A 15861-nucleotide genomic window follows, 5' to 3' on the forward strand; every position below is an offset into this window, starting at 1 on the left:
ATCTCACTGCCTATTTTTACCTTAAAAAGAAAATATCGATCATAACCATGATAAAAGCAAGACTCCTTAATATCACCACGTAATAATCTAGCTGGCCCACCAACAACCACCAGCTCTTTTGATGAAGATGCAATCTTGGAAAAGTAAGAATAGAGCAGAAGGGGACTACAACACTGCTTCACCCAGAGGAGCTTGCTTAGATTTTTCAGAAGGTCCCCAGACTCAAACCAAAGAGCTTTTTTTCTATCTCACTGCACACACAGCTCTCTCTCCCTTCCACCAGCCTCTGTGCCAACACCATTCTCCCTGTTGAAGTCACTCTTGCTCCCCCCTCTTTCTTTATGTGGGAATTGCTACAGGATCTGGACTTCCTTGTCCTTGTAGGAGTGTTGCCTGCAGAAGCTTCCCAGCATCACCAGGACAGGATCCAGAACAACAGAGGCAGAAACATTGACCTGGAGATTTAAACAAGAGTGGTTTCTAAAGAAAGATGAAAACCATGTTCCCATTCCTCCCCCTCTGTGGCACTGCAAGGAACGTGGGGGCTGGGGTTGCTTTCTTTTCCACACCTACACCTGACCAGCTTTTGTCAAAATAATCGTTGAAAAGAAGGCTCCTCGATGGCCCTGTGGTCTCTGTACTGCACAAATGGTTTCTGACAACCTAGATGCCTTTCATAAAACTAGGAGCAATTAAAGCCTCAAATAAACACAAATTAGAGGAAATGGATATTCACAAAGTCTGAGGCTCTAATCTAACTTATTCCTTGGGTTTGGTACTATACTTGAAGTTGTAGGTGTTTGGTTTGTGATATTAGCACTGTCATTGCTATTCACTAATGCAGGACTTATCACCCTTTGACTGCTGTATTTTATTCTGTCCATTAAGCCATTTTATTCACTAACATTTCTCTTAAAATAGCACGTGATTTCAAGAGTGTGTTTAAAAAAGTAAACAAAACAAAACAAAAAAATAGCCAAGTGATTTGAACAAGGGAAATCTTACAGGTCAAAAAACTGGAACAGTCCAGAAGGAGCTTTAAAAAATTTGTAAAAACATATACAATTTTAAATAAATACTAAATGTTACTTAGTAATTTGCTATTCAATATTTATTCATTTTCCTCAAGTTACAATGCAAAAATACTCCAAAAAGTTTTAATTCTTCTTTACTCAAATACCTATTAACTCTACATACAATGAAGAGGTTGTAAATAATAAATATCATCAATATCCCTTCGAAGTATATATATATATATATATATATATATATATATATAAGTAAATTAAAAGATCTGGCTACCTAAGACAGAAAAATCAATAATTTTGAAAAAAATCTTATCTTCTATGCAGTTTGGAAACCACATATAGAAAATATCCAATCTGCTACAAGTTTATATGCAATAAAATTGAGGGGCTTTAATGGGACAAGACAAAATGGTAATTTATAGTATAGCTCACAATAAATCAATGTGCTGCTATTTCTCAGACCTGTAAAACTGGTTTAGCTATTATTATAACCTCTATCAAGGATTAAAGGTCTGACTACAAAGAGAAAGAGGCTTTCTGAAATTAACTTTGGGAACAGAACACCAACTAATGTCATCAGAAGTTTTCTTCTGTTTATCTAGTGGTCAGGACAAGTAATTGGATCCATTTCATCACATCTAAACTTGCTCTTTGTGTGACATATAAAAATGAACATATTATCTCTGGATATTTTACTTCCACATTCAATTAAATTAAATGAAAACATTGTTTAAGTAGTTTATACAAAGGCTTTTTATTCTGATAAGGCTTTTTGCATGTCATAACGAATCCACTGAGACTTCCTGAAGGCAGGAGAAACAGCAGTCTGACTTTAGTGTGAAAATACCACAAAAGGGTAAAAATGGGGCTATGGTTTTCAAGAGTATATGTAATAAAGCAACTACCTATAGAATTTCTTTCCTTTCACAGGTCTTTCTAGACAACGGAACCTTCTGCTTTTAAGATTTTTATTTTTTTTATTCAAACCAAAGTTTAGACCATTATTGAGACTCCTCCAATCACAAATTCTCAGCCTGTCTTTCTAATACTGGACTGTGTTACAGAGTTCTCTTCTGATGCCTTACATAGCCATCTCTAACTGTGGACAATTCCTAGAGGGGGGCTGAGCAAGGGAAAAACTATGGTCTATGACAGGATTACTCTTTTTCAAATATTTTCAAGTAGAGTAAGTTGGAAATCCACATTTATGCTCATAAATCACAGTCTGCAACAACAGGAATCCAATGTCTGCTTTTGTTTCAGAGACAAAAATAAGTCATCAAGAAAGACCACAGAGGTCCAAGGAAATGAAGATTGCTAGCCTAGCTTGACTGACAGGAAGGAAGGACTTAAAGATGTTAGTGAAAACATAACTAATTTTCTGGAGAAGGTGGTTCTGGCACATCATAAATTCTGCTTGTGATCAGAAGTGACAAGTTCAGGTATACTGCTCTGAATTGTCCTGGCACAAAATTATCCCAGAGTGAAAATGCAATGGAACAGAATTCCATCCTGTTCCTAGTCTTCTTGAACCTGCTGTTGTACTATCTAAGAAAATATCAGGGTTATATCAAATATTTGTGAGTGGTTTAAATTTAAAAATTTTAAAAAGCATTAATGATCTACTATTTCTCTATTAGGTCCAGAGCCTTTAACTATACAGGCTAAAACACATGATGGAAGGATTGTTCTGTGGTATTTCAGGTATGAACAAAGCCACAAAGAAACTGAAAACACTGTTTTTTAAAACTAAGATTCTTGGCAGTATGGAGATATTCTTATCCATTATTTCAGATTACTTTTTCATATTGCAATCCTCTGATCAACAACAGCAAAAATAAATTTTCAAAAGGACAAGTATCACAGAATCACAGAACATTTAGGTTGGAAGAGACCTCCAAGATCACCAGCCCAAGCTTTGACCAACACCATAATCTAACTACTAAACTACATCCAGGACCAGGACTAAGGATCAGATCCAAAGGCCTTTTAAATGGTGATGGGATGGTGACTCCACCACTGTGCTGGGCAGGCCATTCCAATGCCTGAAATAACCAAATATAATAATCAAACAGAATATAATCAAATAAACCATGAATCATCAGGGTTAAGACAGAAACAGTCAAGTGAAATGAAAATGTGAATACCAAAAATGCAGAACTACTACACGAAAAACATCTCTTTCCATTTTCTTTACCAAGAGAAAGAAGGAAGTTCAAACAGGCTTTGATATTGTATTTCAGCCTTTGCATAACTGGCAGTAAAGCAAAGAGCTAAACACAGAGGGATGCACTTCATATTATGCCACCATTTTGCTGGAGTTTGAACATAACACAGTGAGGGCATTATCTCTAATTTGACAGCAGATGATACCTGCATAACAAACTCTCGACGGCGAGGCATTCCTCTCTCTGAAAGAAGAACATACTCTGGCTCCTTCTCCTTTTTGGCCTGTTGGATCTGAGCCAGGCGACTGATGGGATTCATTCCTTGACCATATTCTGGTCCAGTCTAAAACAGGTTTAAAAGAAAACAACCATTCTTTCATCATATATCCATACTATTATTATGCTGCTTCAACAAATGATTTACGAGGGTTACCTCTTCTTTAATACTCCCTTTGAGAGAACAAGAAGTAAATTTCTTCCATCTTCTGATTAGGAGACAGAAGAAAAGAATTCTCAGGCTCACAACCGTGGCAAAAAATATGCACCTATTGTGTGCCACTTGTGCAGGCAGTGTGCTTACCTGGCATCTGTAAGCTACTAATACCCTCATCTATCTATGGAGGTCCTACAGGGATGGATGAAAATTGGCAGATTCATCAGTCAATTATACATTCTTGCCCTATTTCTATGAGCCCTCCCCCTAATCCCTTAAAATAGGTTGCTATAGTGCTGCAACTTGCAGCACACTAAGATAAAATGGGATTTTCATGGGGAATAAAATTATTTGCCATATAAAAAGGAAGCTTCATCCCTTAGCCTTCCTTATCCACACTCCTGCCTTACACCCTGCAATGCAACCAGAGGTGTAGAAGGTTTTCTCTCCTTGTGTGCCATAATGATTCATCTTCAAAACACAGTGAAGCTAGAGAAGAGCATCTCCAATGGCAAGAAACGTTGCCACCCAGAAAGTACTTCAAACACTCAACAGACAATCAACCTCACAGTAACATACTGAAGCGAATGGCTGGTGAGGGAATTGAGATGATGGGGGGAAACAAAAGGACTGAGGTCTGTCCAAGGCTTCACAGACAAGTGAAAAACTGCAGTCCTTACATCTAGTTTTGAAATCCTTTTAAGATGTTATTACTCACATGGCAAACAATCTCTCAGAGCAAATAGCTATTAAAACATTTGTTTGTAGATCTTAAGAAATTAAGACCCGACCCAAATTATCTGAATTAATATTTAAATGATTTATATACCATTACACGAAGAATGAAGTTGTAATTGCAAACAGCCTTTGAATGTAGAATTGTTTTTACATTACTGATCTATTTCCTTTTCATTTGCAGAATAAGATCAGCGGTCATGCTTATTTGAGCTTCTTAAATAAGAACAAGTGCTCCAGAACCTAAAGAGATGACCAGCAGAAGGCAAAGACCAGAGAGGGATATTGTATTAGGAAAGCTGTGCAGCATAGCATGCATACTGTAACTGCTGAGGATGTTAGAGAAGATGTAGGTGAAAGAATTAAGACAATGTCATGCACAAGGGCAGCTGTGTGGGCAAGAAGCCAGGCAGAGACAAAATGCAGAGCAGGCTAAGTGCAGCACATAAGATACAGCCTCATAAATACATAGACAAATATAAAAAGTTATTGTCACTTTTTTTGATGCTCAAATCATGTGCAGGTTAAATTAAAAAAAAAAAATGGGCACAATGAAAGCATTTCAGAAGTGTGGATATTAAAATAATTAAAACCTTCTACAGATCTAGGTAATTTTGACTATTAATGTCTCCTTCTGACAAGTCCAACTTTGCATAATTCAATTTAAGATCATAATGATTAATGGTATATGGTAATATAAGAGATTTTTACATTACCCTTAGCATCTTTCTTGAGAAAAACTTTTGAAAATGAGAAAGCCAGAGCAAACAGCCTTTTCAGATCTTCAGCTTTAAAGCTGCATTAATGCTAGTGCTAAATAATAGATTTTGAGAATTAAGATCCCCTGAAATTTAGTAGGAGCTGGGCATAGAATTAACCTAGTTTGTTTTTTTTTTTAAATCACTCATTCTGTCTTGAAGGCAAAAATAGAGGATGATGGAGAAAATCTTTTGTACATTTTCCAAACCCAGTTTTGCACTGTCCAAAGTATTTGCTTATTCTAGATGGCTTTTCTCTTGGTTGCTCCTGCAGAACCCTCTGCACTCAGTTTACTGAGTATACAGATTTCTAATGATCAATACTTCCAGTAAAGTAAGTATTGATTTACTTAGTTTTACAATCTATCAATATAACACTCAATGAAGAATAAGTTCAAGCTATATTTCTACAATGCTGTCCAGATAATATAATGAAATCTGTGGACATAACATTATTCAGAAGAATTGAAATGTTTTGTTTTTTCTTAAACTAACAAGAGGCAAATATACAAAAAGAGATTAAATTTATGTCTTAAATCTATATTTTGAAGCAGGAGGTTTGGACATTAAGGTTTTCTGCCTTTTCCTGCAATTCTAGTCTCAAGGTTCCTGATCCACACAGTATGGGGCAAAAGTGACACCAAAAAGAAAGTGAAAAACCCTCCAATGTTACATACAACAACCTAAAATTAGTATGAAAGGCTACTAATGCACATTACATACACTTAAATTACTATTAAAATGGCAGGCACTAGGAAAAGACATACTAAGAAGTTTAACTACTTCCTCAAAAAATAATACTTCCCAAAATAAAATGAAACGTAGCAGATTTTGGTCACTTCCAACATTTCATCTTCTGCACTGATGACATTAATCTGATTAGTTGTTAAGTGCTGAGATTAGACAGTGATGCTTCATAAATATATGGACACAATATGGCTGTTTTGTTACATTATTGGGAACACTACTCACTTCAGATGACCCTTTGGTTTTGTATGAATTTAGGATGAGTAGACAAACCAGAGTTAGTTGCCACAGACTGACTGGATTGTAGAAGCTGCAATAAATCTACTGCCAATAAGAATAAAAGCATCATTTAGGAAGCTGGAGATCACAAGAACTGAGAGTATCTAAAGGACACCCCACCAGTGCAGCATGAGACAGGGCATGTTTTAATGGAGGGATGGATCAAAGTCTGTAATTCTGCCACGAGCTGCTCTCCAGTCAATTTTCTATCTATTTTTGAAAGCTAAAGAGCATTATCAAACACAGGAACATGAAACAAAAAAAAAATATTGTCCTTTGGTGCTTGACAAGTGGCACACTAGGCTCAGATGTCAACATACTCTTAGTAACCTTTCAAATCTATCAAAAATCAGAAGCCACAGAACTCCCAAAGTGTGCCCCAGCTCTAGTTGGACTCTGCACCATTTCCCATATATTTGCTATTTCATATCTCTCTCTCCCTCTTCAAACTGGGCAGGGGGGAACAACTAGGGAGAAAAGCACTATATATCTTCTGGTAGGGCCCTTTTAGGAGAGATGAAGCTAAAAATCCATATAGTTGTACACAGCTGTTTGGAAGGTTTGATCCTCCACTAGACTTGAATCAAACTCCTGAAGACTACAGTGCCACAAGCATGGTTCTTAAGCCTAGCACCTTACAAGCCATTATATTTGAGAGTTTCAAAGCATTCTCATAGTTTAAAAAACTACCAGCATATTCAGACAAGCAAAAAAAGTAACAGAATCAGCAGAAATTTACAAAGAACCTTTTATTTAAAATCTGAGTACCTCTGTTACTTTCTGAGCAAACATGCTTAATTCTGTCAAAGGCAGACACATACCTTCAATATTGTTTTTGGACGTTTTTTAAAGTAAAGTTTTGGCTTTTCAATCACAGGAAGAGGAGGAAGTTTCTTAAGTTCTTGTAGGACAGCCATTGCAGCACGTTTCTTTGAAAGTTTCTTACTGTTGCCTTCTCCTTCTGCAGTAAATTCCCCTACTGTAACTCGTGTAACAAAGCTTTTCATGTGAGGGGGTCCACTTTCTTTAATCACCTTTTAAGCAAAAATAACATTAAGTCAAATCACACTATTAGAATAAAGCTCAGTGTTCATGTTTCTTCAATGTGCTTACTATTAATGCAGCTTTCCTGCTAATTGAAGATGAGTTTTCATACAATCTGGACAAGTATTAATGTCAGTGCTAGGCCTGAGGACAAAAAGTTAAGCCTGGATAGATAAAGAAAAAGTAACCATCATAGTCAGCATTTCACAGAGAATGGAGAAGACCTAGATTTTTCAGAAATACTTATACAACCCTAAAGCAATATGCAATAATAATGCATATTTAAATCAAGGCTGTCCTTTTTGTCCTTGCAAAGTCATTCACATACTAAATAATTTCAATTCATGAAGGTCTACCAGACTTTGGCTATTTTTCTCCATACGACGTATATAAAGTTGTGTTTATATACCATCACTTCAGCCCATTTGTATTTTTTTTCTGTTATCATTTGAACATAGCATGCTCACACACTGTCCCAAACTTCAGCCTGAGAGGTCTATATTTTAATGCTGCCCTAGCTGCAGGCAGCATGCCTGCTTTCAACCCTTACCTTGCCAAGAGTACCCAGCTCAGAGCAATATCCTGTACATTTAAAAGGCTGCCACAGTCTTCCCTCCACAGCTCTCAGCTGTCCCTTCCAGTAGTACAAGAAGGAATTACCAAGAGCCACCATAACTCATACAAAAGCCAATGACTTAAAAATTTCCATTTATTCATTCCCTTCCAAACTTATTCAGGATGATAATGAGAAAACCCATTGGAAATAACTTCCCACTATTAAAGATAACAATAACACAAACCAACAAAACCCCAAAGTTCTGAAAATTGTGCCTTCCTTTAGCTTTTTCTCCCTTCTTTTTCCCATACACACAAGCCTCCTTTTAGGAAGCCATACTGTTAGGATGCATTCAGCAACAAACCCACAGCACAAAAAAGTACTAAGACAGCCATCTCTTCATGTATGCCCCATTTACTGGTCTGGACAGTGTCTACCAGGAATTAAGAGACTTCCTTTGGGAAAAGATTCAGTGATTTTGTTTGATGGGAGGAAGCAGCTCCCTAATTTAATCTTTGTATATGCAATGTGTATAAGGAGACATTAGAGTATCTGACAGGCACCTCTTTGTATTATCTTCAAAATCAATATAAATACATATTTTTTTAGTAGGTGCAATTACACTAAACCATTTGCTGAGGAACTGTAATGCCTGAGTGCAAGGGAATTGAGGTCTAAGTGCCAGGGCCTTCTTGGTGTAATAACTATATTTTTAATGGGCTGGAACCTTCAACCTTAATATTATTACAACATGTTTTGTATTAAAGTTCTTTTTATCAAGGTCATGTCCCTTGCATTATTTAGTTTCGCTGTTACACTGTAATGAGGTCTCCTTAGGCTTGTATTTCTTTTTTAAGCTCTCTTTTGTGGCAACTTCACCCAGTAAATACAATTAGCACAGCATATATCAATAAAAAGACACAAAATGAAAATTAACAGACAACTTTGTCCGCATTTTCCCAGAATAATATGGCATCTGTGCCAGCACAGGGTTGCTGTTTTATTTTTATTTTTTTGTGGTCCAGGAGTGTTCTCACTCTTAAGATTCCAGGTAATAATTTCAGAGGTGTTCTCAAGATGACCTCACTTACATGTTGCCCACTAGTGCTTCACTGTGTGAGACAGCAGTGGTGTTTTTGAAGCATAGACCCATGGGCAGCTGCACCTGCCTGCATCCTGCATCCCAGAACTGGGATGAGCCCAGAGCCAGGATCTCCCTCTCTCAGGCACAGTCGGGCTTTGTGTTGGTGCTGAACACCTTCATAACACTGCAGTGTCTCCCACTTTTTCAAGGCTGTATCTTAATCCATTCCTGACCATGGCTATCCAAATATTACAACACATTGGCTATAAAACATGGCTAAATTAACCTTACTAAGATCTTTAATCTTTATGTGGTCTTACTAATACCATTATATAGGTGTTTCTACTTACATGCAATATATTGTATTAATAAAATACACAAGAATGTCTATACTGACCAGATGAAAAAGGACAAAATAACTCGCCTAAGAAATATAATTGCAGAGTTCCTAAAATATTAGTTTTATGTACATTTTTTCATCTATATAAATGCAAGCAAATATATCTATATATATATATATATAAAAGAATGTTAATACAAAAACAGGCTATATTTTCATATATATGAAAATGTATTTCTTAATATAAAACTAATCTAGTCTGCTGTGCTTTTCATCTTTTAAACTTTTAAGTATGTGTCACAAGGTAAATAATTGGCTGGAAAATATTCAAGACTGGGGTTTTTTTGAGTACATAAATGGAAAAAAGTCTGTGTTGTCAATGGAATGAACCCCATAGGATTCAGGCGGGATCCAGATCAAGATAAACATCCAAATTTGGTAATTTAGTAAAAAAATATTTACCTAACAACATTTTTGGTTAACCCCAGATTTTAGATCTTTTTACTCCATGTGATTTCAAACAGTTGTTCTGTAAGCTCAGGGACAGAAAACACTATAAAGAAATCCAGCTTTTGCTATCCAAGAACACTCTATACATTAGTACATTAGACTATTTCCTCAGTTGAAAGATACGACCCGTGGACCAAATCATGGCTAATTTAAAGCTGAGAATTTGATTAAAGGTGACAGTTCAATACACTTTTCTTTTTCTGTTCCACTGATTTAAAGAATAACTCCAGCAAGAGAAAACACATGGGGCCAAAACACATCTAAGGTCAAGTTACATCAAGAGTGAATTTGGCTCACTTTAATGAATCATGCTGACAAATGAAAAACAGCAGTACAATAACAACGAAAGACCAATGCTGCTTCTGTCATTAACAAGACTCCAGGTAGAAGTATGCAAAAATTAGGGCAAGATTAAATGGACATTAAAAAAAATAACAGAGGAGACAACAAACAGATCAACAAACACATTCGTGATGATTTAGAAGTTTTAAAATACTGATATATTCCCACGTGCTTGTGCAGGCAGACATACCAGATTTAAAGTTTAAAAATAATATGTCTTTAAAAAAAAAAAAGTCTGGACTTTTCATTAAAACTGGAGTGAGGGAGGGTGAACATCAAACAAAACCCAAATGAGAACTACTCAGTCAGTCATCAGTGTCAGTCATCCAATCTGACAGCATTAATCCCCAGGAGAGCAGGAGTCAGATGGGTGCAGAACTTTCTGTTGAGAACTTGCTCAGTCTCCCAGAGTCAGCAACTGGATCTGTTCCTGGTTCAAAACACAGAATCTCTGCCTTACTGTGCTGTGGTCACAAGAAACTGCTCTGCTTTTTCCCAGCATAGCACTGGAAGGGGATGGAAGAGCAGAAAATCTGACTGCTCATGTACTCTATGCTCTCACTCCTGATACTGAGAATGACAAAAATACTTTATTGCATTTGCTGCGTACAAAGAATACGCCAATCCAAAGAAAAATAGTGGAAATAAAATTACACTATGAAGCATCCCAATGTCTTCTAATATCTGAAGCTGTTGACCTCATGTTCTCTAGGCTCACCCAACCCCTTACTGACTAGTTGGGAATAAAAAAAACCATCAACAAAACGTATGTTGCAAGAGAACTGGAAAAAACCAAAATTTTAGCTTACTGTCAAGAAGGGAATAGGCAACAAAATGACCATTTCACAGTTATTTTACCAATTCATACAGCAATCAGTTCTGCAACCCTCTTTAAAAATTGTTCATTAAGAGTCTAACTTAAAATTTCATGAATAAAGGCTAGCTAGGGATGCATCAGTGAGAAATCTGGAGTAAAGCTGGATCTTTGTTAGAACTAAAGGTTTTTATTTTAGATAACCATTTAATAGATTTCCTTAAAACCAGTCCTAAAGTTCCTAGCCATTAAAACTAGCCATATTACATGAAAAAGGCTGTCCCTATTTTCCACCCCTTTTGCAATTCTGAGGACATGTTTACACGGAACTTTATGTATCTTTATGACCATAGCTTAGTTGCACAACACAGCACTGTTGGAACATCGGCTAAAGATTCGTCAGCTGAAGAAAAGGCAGATCATTTTATAGCTATCACACACAAGAAAAAGCTAGAGAAAGCTTTGATGACTGCCTGTAATAACACAAAACCATTTGTAAATAAAATCCTATTAGAAACGTCAGATTGTGAGGATTACCCATAATTGCTTAGCAGTTTAATTGAAATATAAGCCAGTACCAAGTTCAATCAAAACTCTGTTTAAGAATGTCACTTATACTTAAAGGAAGGAAATAACACAAAACCTGTCAGGAGAGCAAGAAACTGTCTTTTTTTCATTGTTGTTAACATTCTTTGGCAAGTCACACATTAGATTTTTCCTGTACTGAGTATCTCTGCCTTCATTCTCCCCTTAGCAAATGTTCTACCTTAAATAAGCTGAAATATAGAAATGAGGTTCAGAAGACATTTGAAGCACTATTCCTCCTTTCTTTTAAACCTTCAAGTTATTCTGTGACCTGTGACTTTTCATCTCCTTGCATTTTTAGGCATCCATTTGTATGGAGCTTTTCCAAATACTTTTAAATCCTTAAGGTAGAAAATCATGTGTGAAAACCAGAATGTTAATTATAGGCTTCCCTTTTGGGCATGTGTTTCCATTATGTCTGATTCTATAAGAAGAGCAATGTTCTTTCCACATACCTAAAGACTGATACAGAAACACCCCCAGACACTGCAGTTTTATCCCTGAGATTCTACTTAACTTTAACATACATTTTCTGTATGTTAAAAAAAAAGGGGTGAAGAAACCCCAGTTTGAAAGTCTGGTAGTTCCTACCACATTAGCTTTTTACAACTGACTTTATCATCAGAAAATTTTTCCTCTTGCTATCTCTCATTCTCCCATAGTTAGTTCACTGATAGAATTGGAGCTCTTCCAACTATTCTTTATTTTATTAGTTATGGCAAACAAAGGTGTCAGCAGCAGGTTCACAAATCCATACAAAGTAAAAAAGAAAAAAAAAAAAGAAAAAAAAAAGGCATAAATTGAGATAGATAAGGAGTCAAACAATGTGGAAGTTAGGATACCAATAACTTTCTAAAAACACCACATGGAAGGCAAAGTGCCTTTTGTAGTATATGAATGCCCACAGTTTAAGCCAAGATTTGGCTGACTGTCTTGAGGATTATTCAAAATCACATTGATTATAAACCCACAGTGCTGAACTGCCTTTCTGCCATCCTCTTGTTTGCAACCAAATATTAGGTCTCTAACTCTTCTGAAAAAGCATGTAATTTAATAGTAAAAACTCAAATGTCTTAAACTCTGATACACTACAATTCTTTAATTTATAATTTGCATTCATTTAAATGTCATATTCATAATGTATTGATAATTTTAACTGTGTGGCACATTCTAATACAATTTAGCAAACAAATAAGTATGTAACACGTACCTCAAAACTGACAGGTATATTGCGCTTCAAAGCGATTTCAAACACTACACTGATCTCAGACTTGTTTGCATCTTTATCATCTTCCGATTCTTTTCCTGTTTCTCCATTCTGAAAATGAAGAATACATAATCACATTACATTTTTTAGAAGATAAAGAGATATAATGTGCTTTTTTCCCAATTTCTCAATGACTTTTGAGTTCTCCTGTCATGCCGTAAATCAGTGTTTGTCCATCCACCTCAGCACCTCATTAACAGACATCTGCTGACTGTGAGGACACATGTAATGCACTTATGCTTCATAATAAAGAAATATATGCACGCTATTTATAAATTAGTGGTAAATAGCAAAATAACTGCCATGGATTTTAGCTTTATTAATGACATAGATAATAATCACCTGAATACACACTTCTTGTATCAAACACGAGGATCCAACAGATCCTTTGGCCTGTTTCTCAGTCTCTCTGTGGGTAACCATTCTAAGCAAGGAGGGTTCTAACCCTTCTAAGTCCAGAAGACTGTACTTCTCTCAGAAAAAATTCAGTTAATCACTCTCACACTTTGACTGGGTCACCAGGTTACAGGTGTCCTCAGCAGGTCCAGCTGGTTAATGGCCCCTCCATCAACTTCCCTCTGGGAGTTATGACCAGTGTGAAAAGGTAGTGACAGAGAACAGCTTGCTCAACACAGAACGTTATTTATTTATCCATAGGAACATAACAAACAGAGAAGCTAAGAGATAAAACAACAAAAGACACATGCAAGCATTATCCTGCCTAAAATTTAGTCTTGCTTTACACTTTAGGTAAGTTATTTTTCTCAGAAAACAACCAGCATGGGGATTACTCAGAGTTATCACCTTCTGCAACCACTGCCCTTTGGTGTTTGTCCCCCAGGCCACATCTTCCTTGATTCTCAGAAGTTTCACTTTCAGCTACTTTCAAACTGCAAAGCTCTAAATGTTTCAAACTGGGATGGCTCAACAACCTTGTAACCTTGGCCAGGCTCCTAATTTTTTATTAGTGGAGGTAAACATCAAAGAATCTTGGGCTGAATTAGGTGGATTCCTGCAGAGTTCCCATCTTAGATAACAAAGTCTGATGTAAATCTTCAGCCAACAGCAAAGTTACAAAATTGCAGATATCAAAATAAAATTTAAAAAGCATTAGGTTCTTCACATTAACAATAAAACTCATCAATCTATTATCTGCTTTAACCTTAAAGCACTAATCTTTCAGATAACACAAGACAATAAATCCCGCAAGCAAGCTACAGCGTGCAGATTTCAGGTGCTTTTTCTTAAAAAATGTCTTACTGAATAGTTGCAAAATTTTGAATCTGAAAAAGCAATTTACATCCCAAAAATTGATCTGGAGATAAATACAAAATAAAAAATATATAAACATTATAGAACCTGCTGAAAAAAACCCCTGCAGTGCAAAGCGGTAACAAGGGGAGTTAGAATTAAATTATTTAGACTCCAATAGTTCATTGTAGCTCATTTCATATAACAAAATGCAAAGTACCACTAAAATCAAGAATGTAGGTCATTAGTTACAGGACAGGCAAAGAATTTATTAGGTTTGCTGAGAAAAATAAATTTAACTGAGTTAAAAGGACAATATTTAAAAGTAAAAAATATATTTTGGATACAAAGGACATCAAAAATAGAGTGGGGTACTACTGCTCTGTAAAAAAAACCTTAAGTTTGTGTTTTATAAAGAACACTGATAATCTGAAAAGCTGACATAGGAAGCCACAAGGACAAACTACTGATTAGTAAAAATAAACTTTACACTGAGACACCATGACACTAAACAATGACTTCTGTAGAAAGATTAAAAATTACTTAAGCACAGTGTGCAATATATTTGAGAGAGATTTCTGATATTTGTTTGTTCCATTTACCAAAGATAAGAAAATGCCAGTTAGCTAGAAAATGAAGTCAAGTGACGTTAGAAAAAATACCTTGCAAATTATCCTTGAAACGAAGACTAGACAACACTGGTATAATTTACATAAAATAATACAGAGCCCACTGGAATGTCATCAAGCATTTAAGTCAAGGATGGTGAGGTTTTCTAGATATGCTCTAGCTTAACAAGATACATAGAGACTAAAATAGAAATTACTCCTTAAAATGTGACTTTATAATACAAACACATTGGTCCAGAAAATCCCCTATTGTCCCTTCTGCCAATTTAAATCCTTGCGTATTTTTACACCAAACACAGTAGAAAGCCCAACCATGAGTGAAGAGTAGGGAGGATGATAGACTTTTAAGGTTTAGGCCTTAGCACTGAGAAAAAAGAAGTTTCCAATCTTAGTCTTAAGACTTCCCTAAGGAAGATAAAATACGCTCAGGAGTGTCTCAAGTGTTTTGGATTTAAATTTGATCCTCATTCCACAGCTGACACTTTAATTGTGAGGCCTTTCTTAGCCTAACATCTATGAGAGAGCAGAGGTGCTTTGGCAGACACACAATAGGCTCTTTGATGAAAGCAGGCTCACATTCACCTGTAACCCTGCCCTCTTTGCTGATTGCTTCTCATTTCTGCCCACCATACACTCTCATACATGTTTGTGCAATGAAGTATTGAGATGGCAATGCTCCTCTTCAGAGGTTTCATATGGATAAAAGATTTTATTCTTAACTGGTTTTGTTTGGGTTTTTTTTTAAAAAAAGGGGAAAAAAAGGTAACTCAAAATGAAAGAAGAATACACAGACACCTGCATTAAGCAAACACAGTTAGAAAGGCCACAAGGTAAACCCATGTATTTACTGTGTTATATTCCAGGAATCCCATTCCAGTGAAATCCACTGAGTTACTGATGTGATGCAGGGCTAGACCAATACCACTAGGTCTGTCCTTGCTTCCCTCGCTGCTCAACTTGGAAGCACAGTGGCAGCGACTTGGGAAGGAAGAAGCTCAATCTAGTCCTGTAATTTGAGGCCAGACTGACTCTAATGTGCACTGGCTCTCATCCATGCATGATATTTGAGGAATCATGAATCAATCCTCTTCCAAGGCTGACCAAAGCAGGTCACTTCTGCTGAAGAAAGCAGAATTTTACTGAGCTGGATCATGTCTCATGTTGAGGGTACATCACTGTGCAGCAACCCCGTGTGGACTTCACATGATCAGCAGCAGAAATTAAACATAATTTTCAAAAACTAAGAATATGCTGGTTTAAAAATGTGCTTCAATAATTTGAGGTTTCCACT

The 15861-nt window shown here is 36.3% G+C and overlaps 1 protein-coding gene across 2 annotated transcripts in view; it reads right to left on the reverse strand.

Moving 5' to 3' along the window:
- The window catches only part of STAU2 (staufen double-stranded RNA binding protein 2), a 160411-nt gene that overhangs the window by 95022 nt on the left and 49528 nt on the right, over positions 1–15861 (reverse strand). For both annotated transcript variants that reach the window (XM_030446074.1, XM_030446073.1), the window contains exons 7-10: positions 12634–12741; positions 6970–7182; positions 3402–3539; positions 1–20 (exon numbers count right to left, since the gene is read on the reverse strand). The exon at positions 1–20 is cut by the window's left edge and continues 112 nt beyond it. In XM_030446074.1, coding sequence (XP_030301934.1) covers positions 1–20; positions 3402–3539; positions 6970–7182; positions 12634–12741 — 479 coding nt within the window. The remainder of the gene's footprint in view (positions 21–3401; positions 3540–6969; positions 7183–12633; positions 12742–15861) is intronic.

The sequence above is a fragment of the Calypte anna genome, chromosome 2, assembly GCF_003957555.1.
Source record: "Calypte anna isolate BGI_N300 chromosome 2, bCalAnn1_v1.p, whole genome shotgun sequence".
Classification (NCBI taxonomy): Eukaryota; Metazoa; Chordata; class Aves; order Apodiformes; family Trochilidae; genus Calypte; species Calypte anna.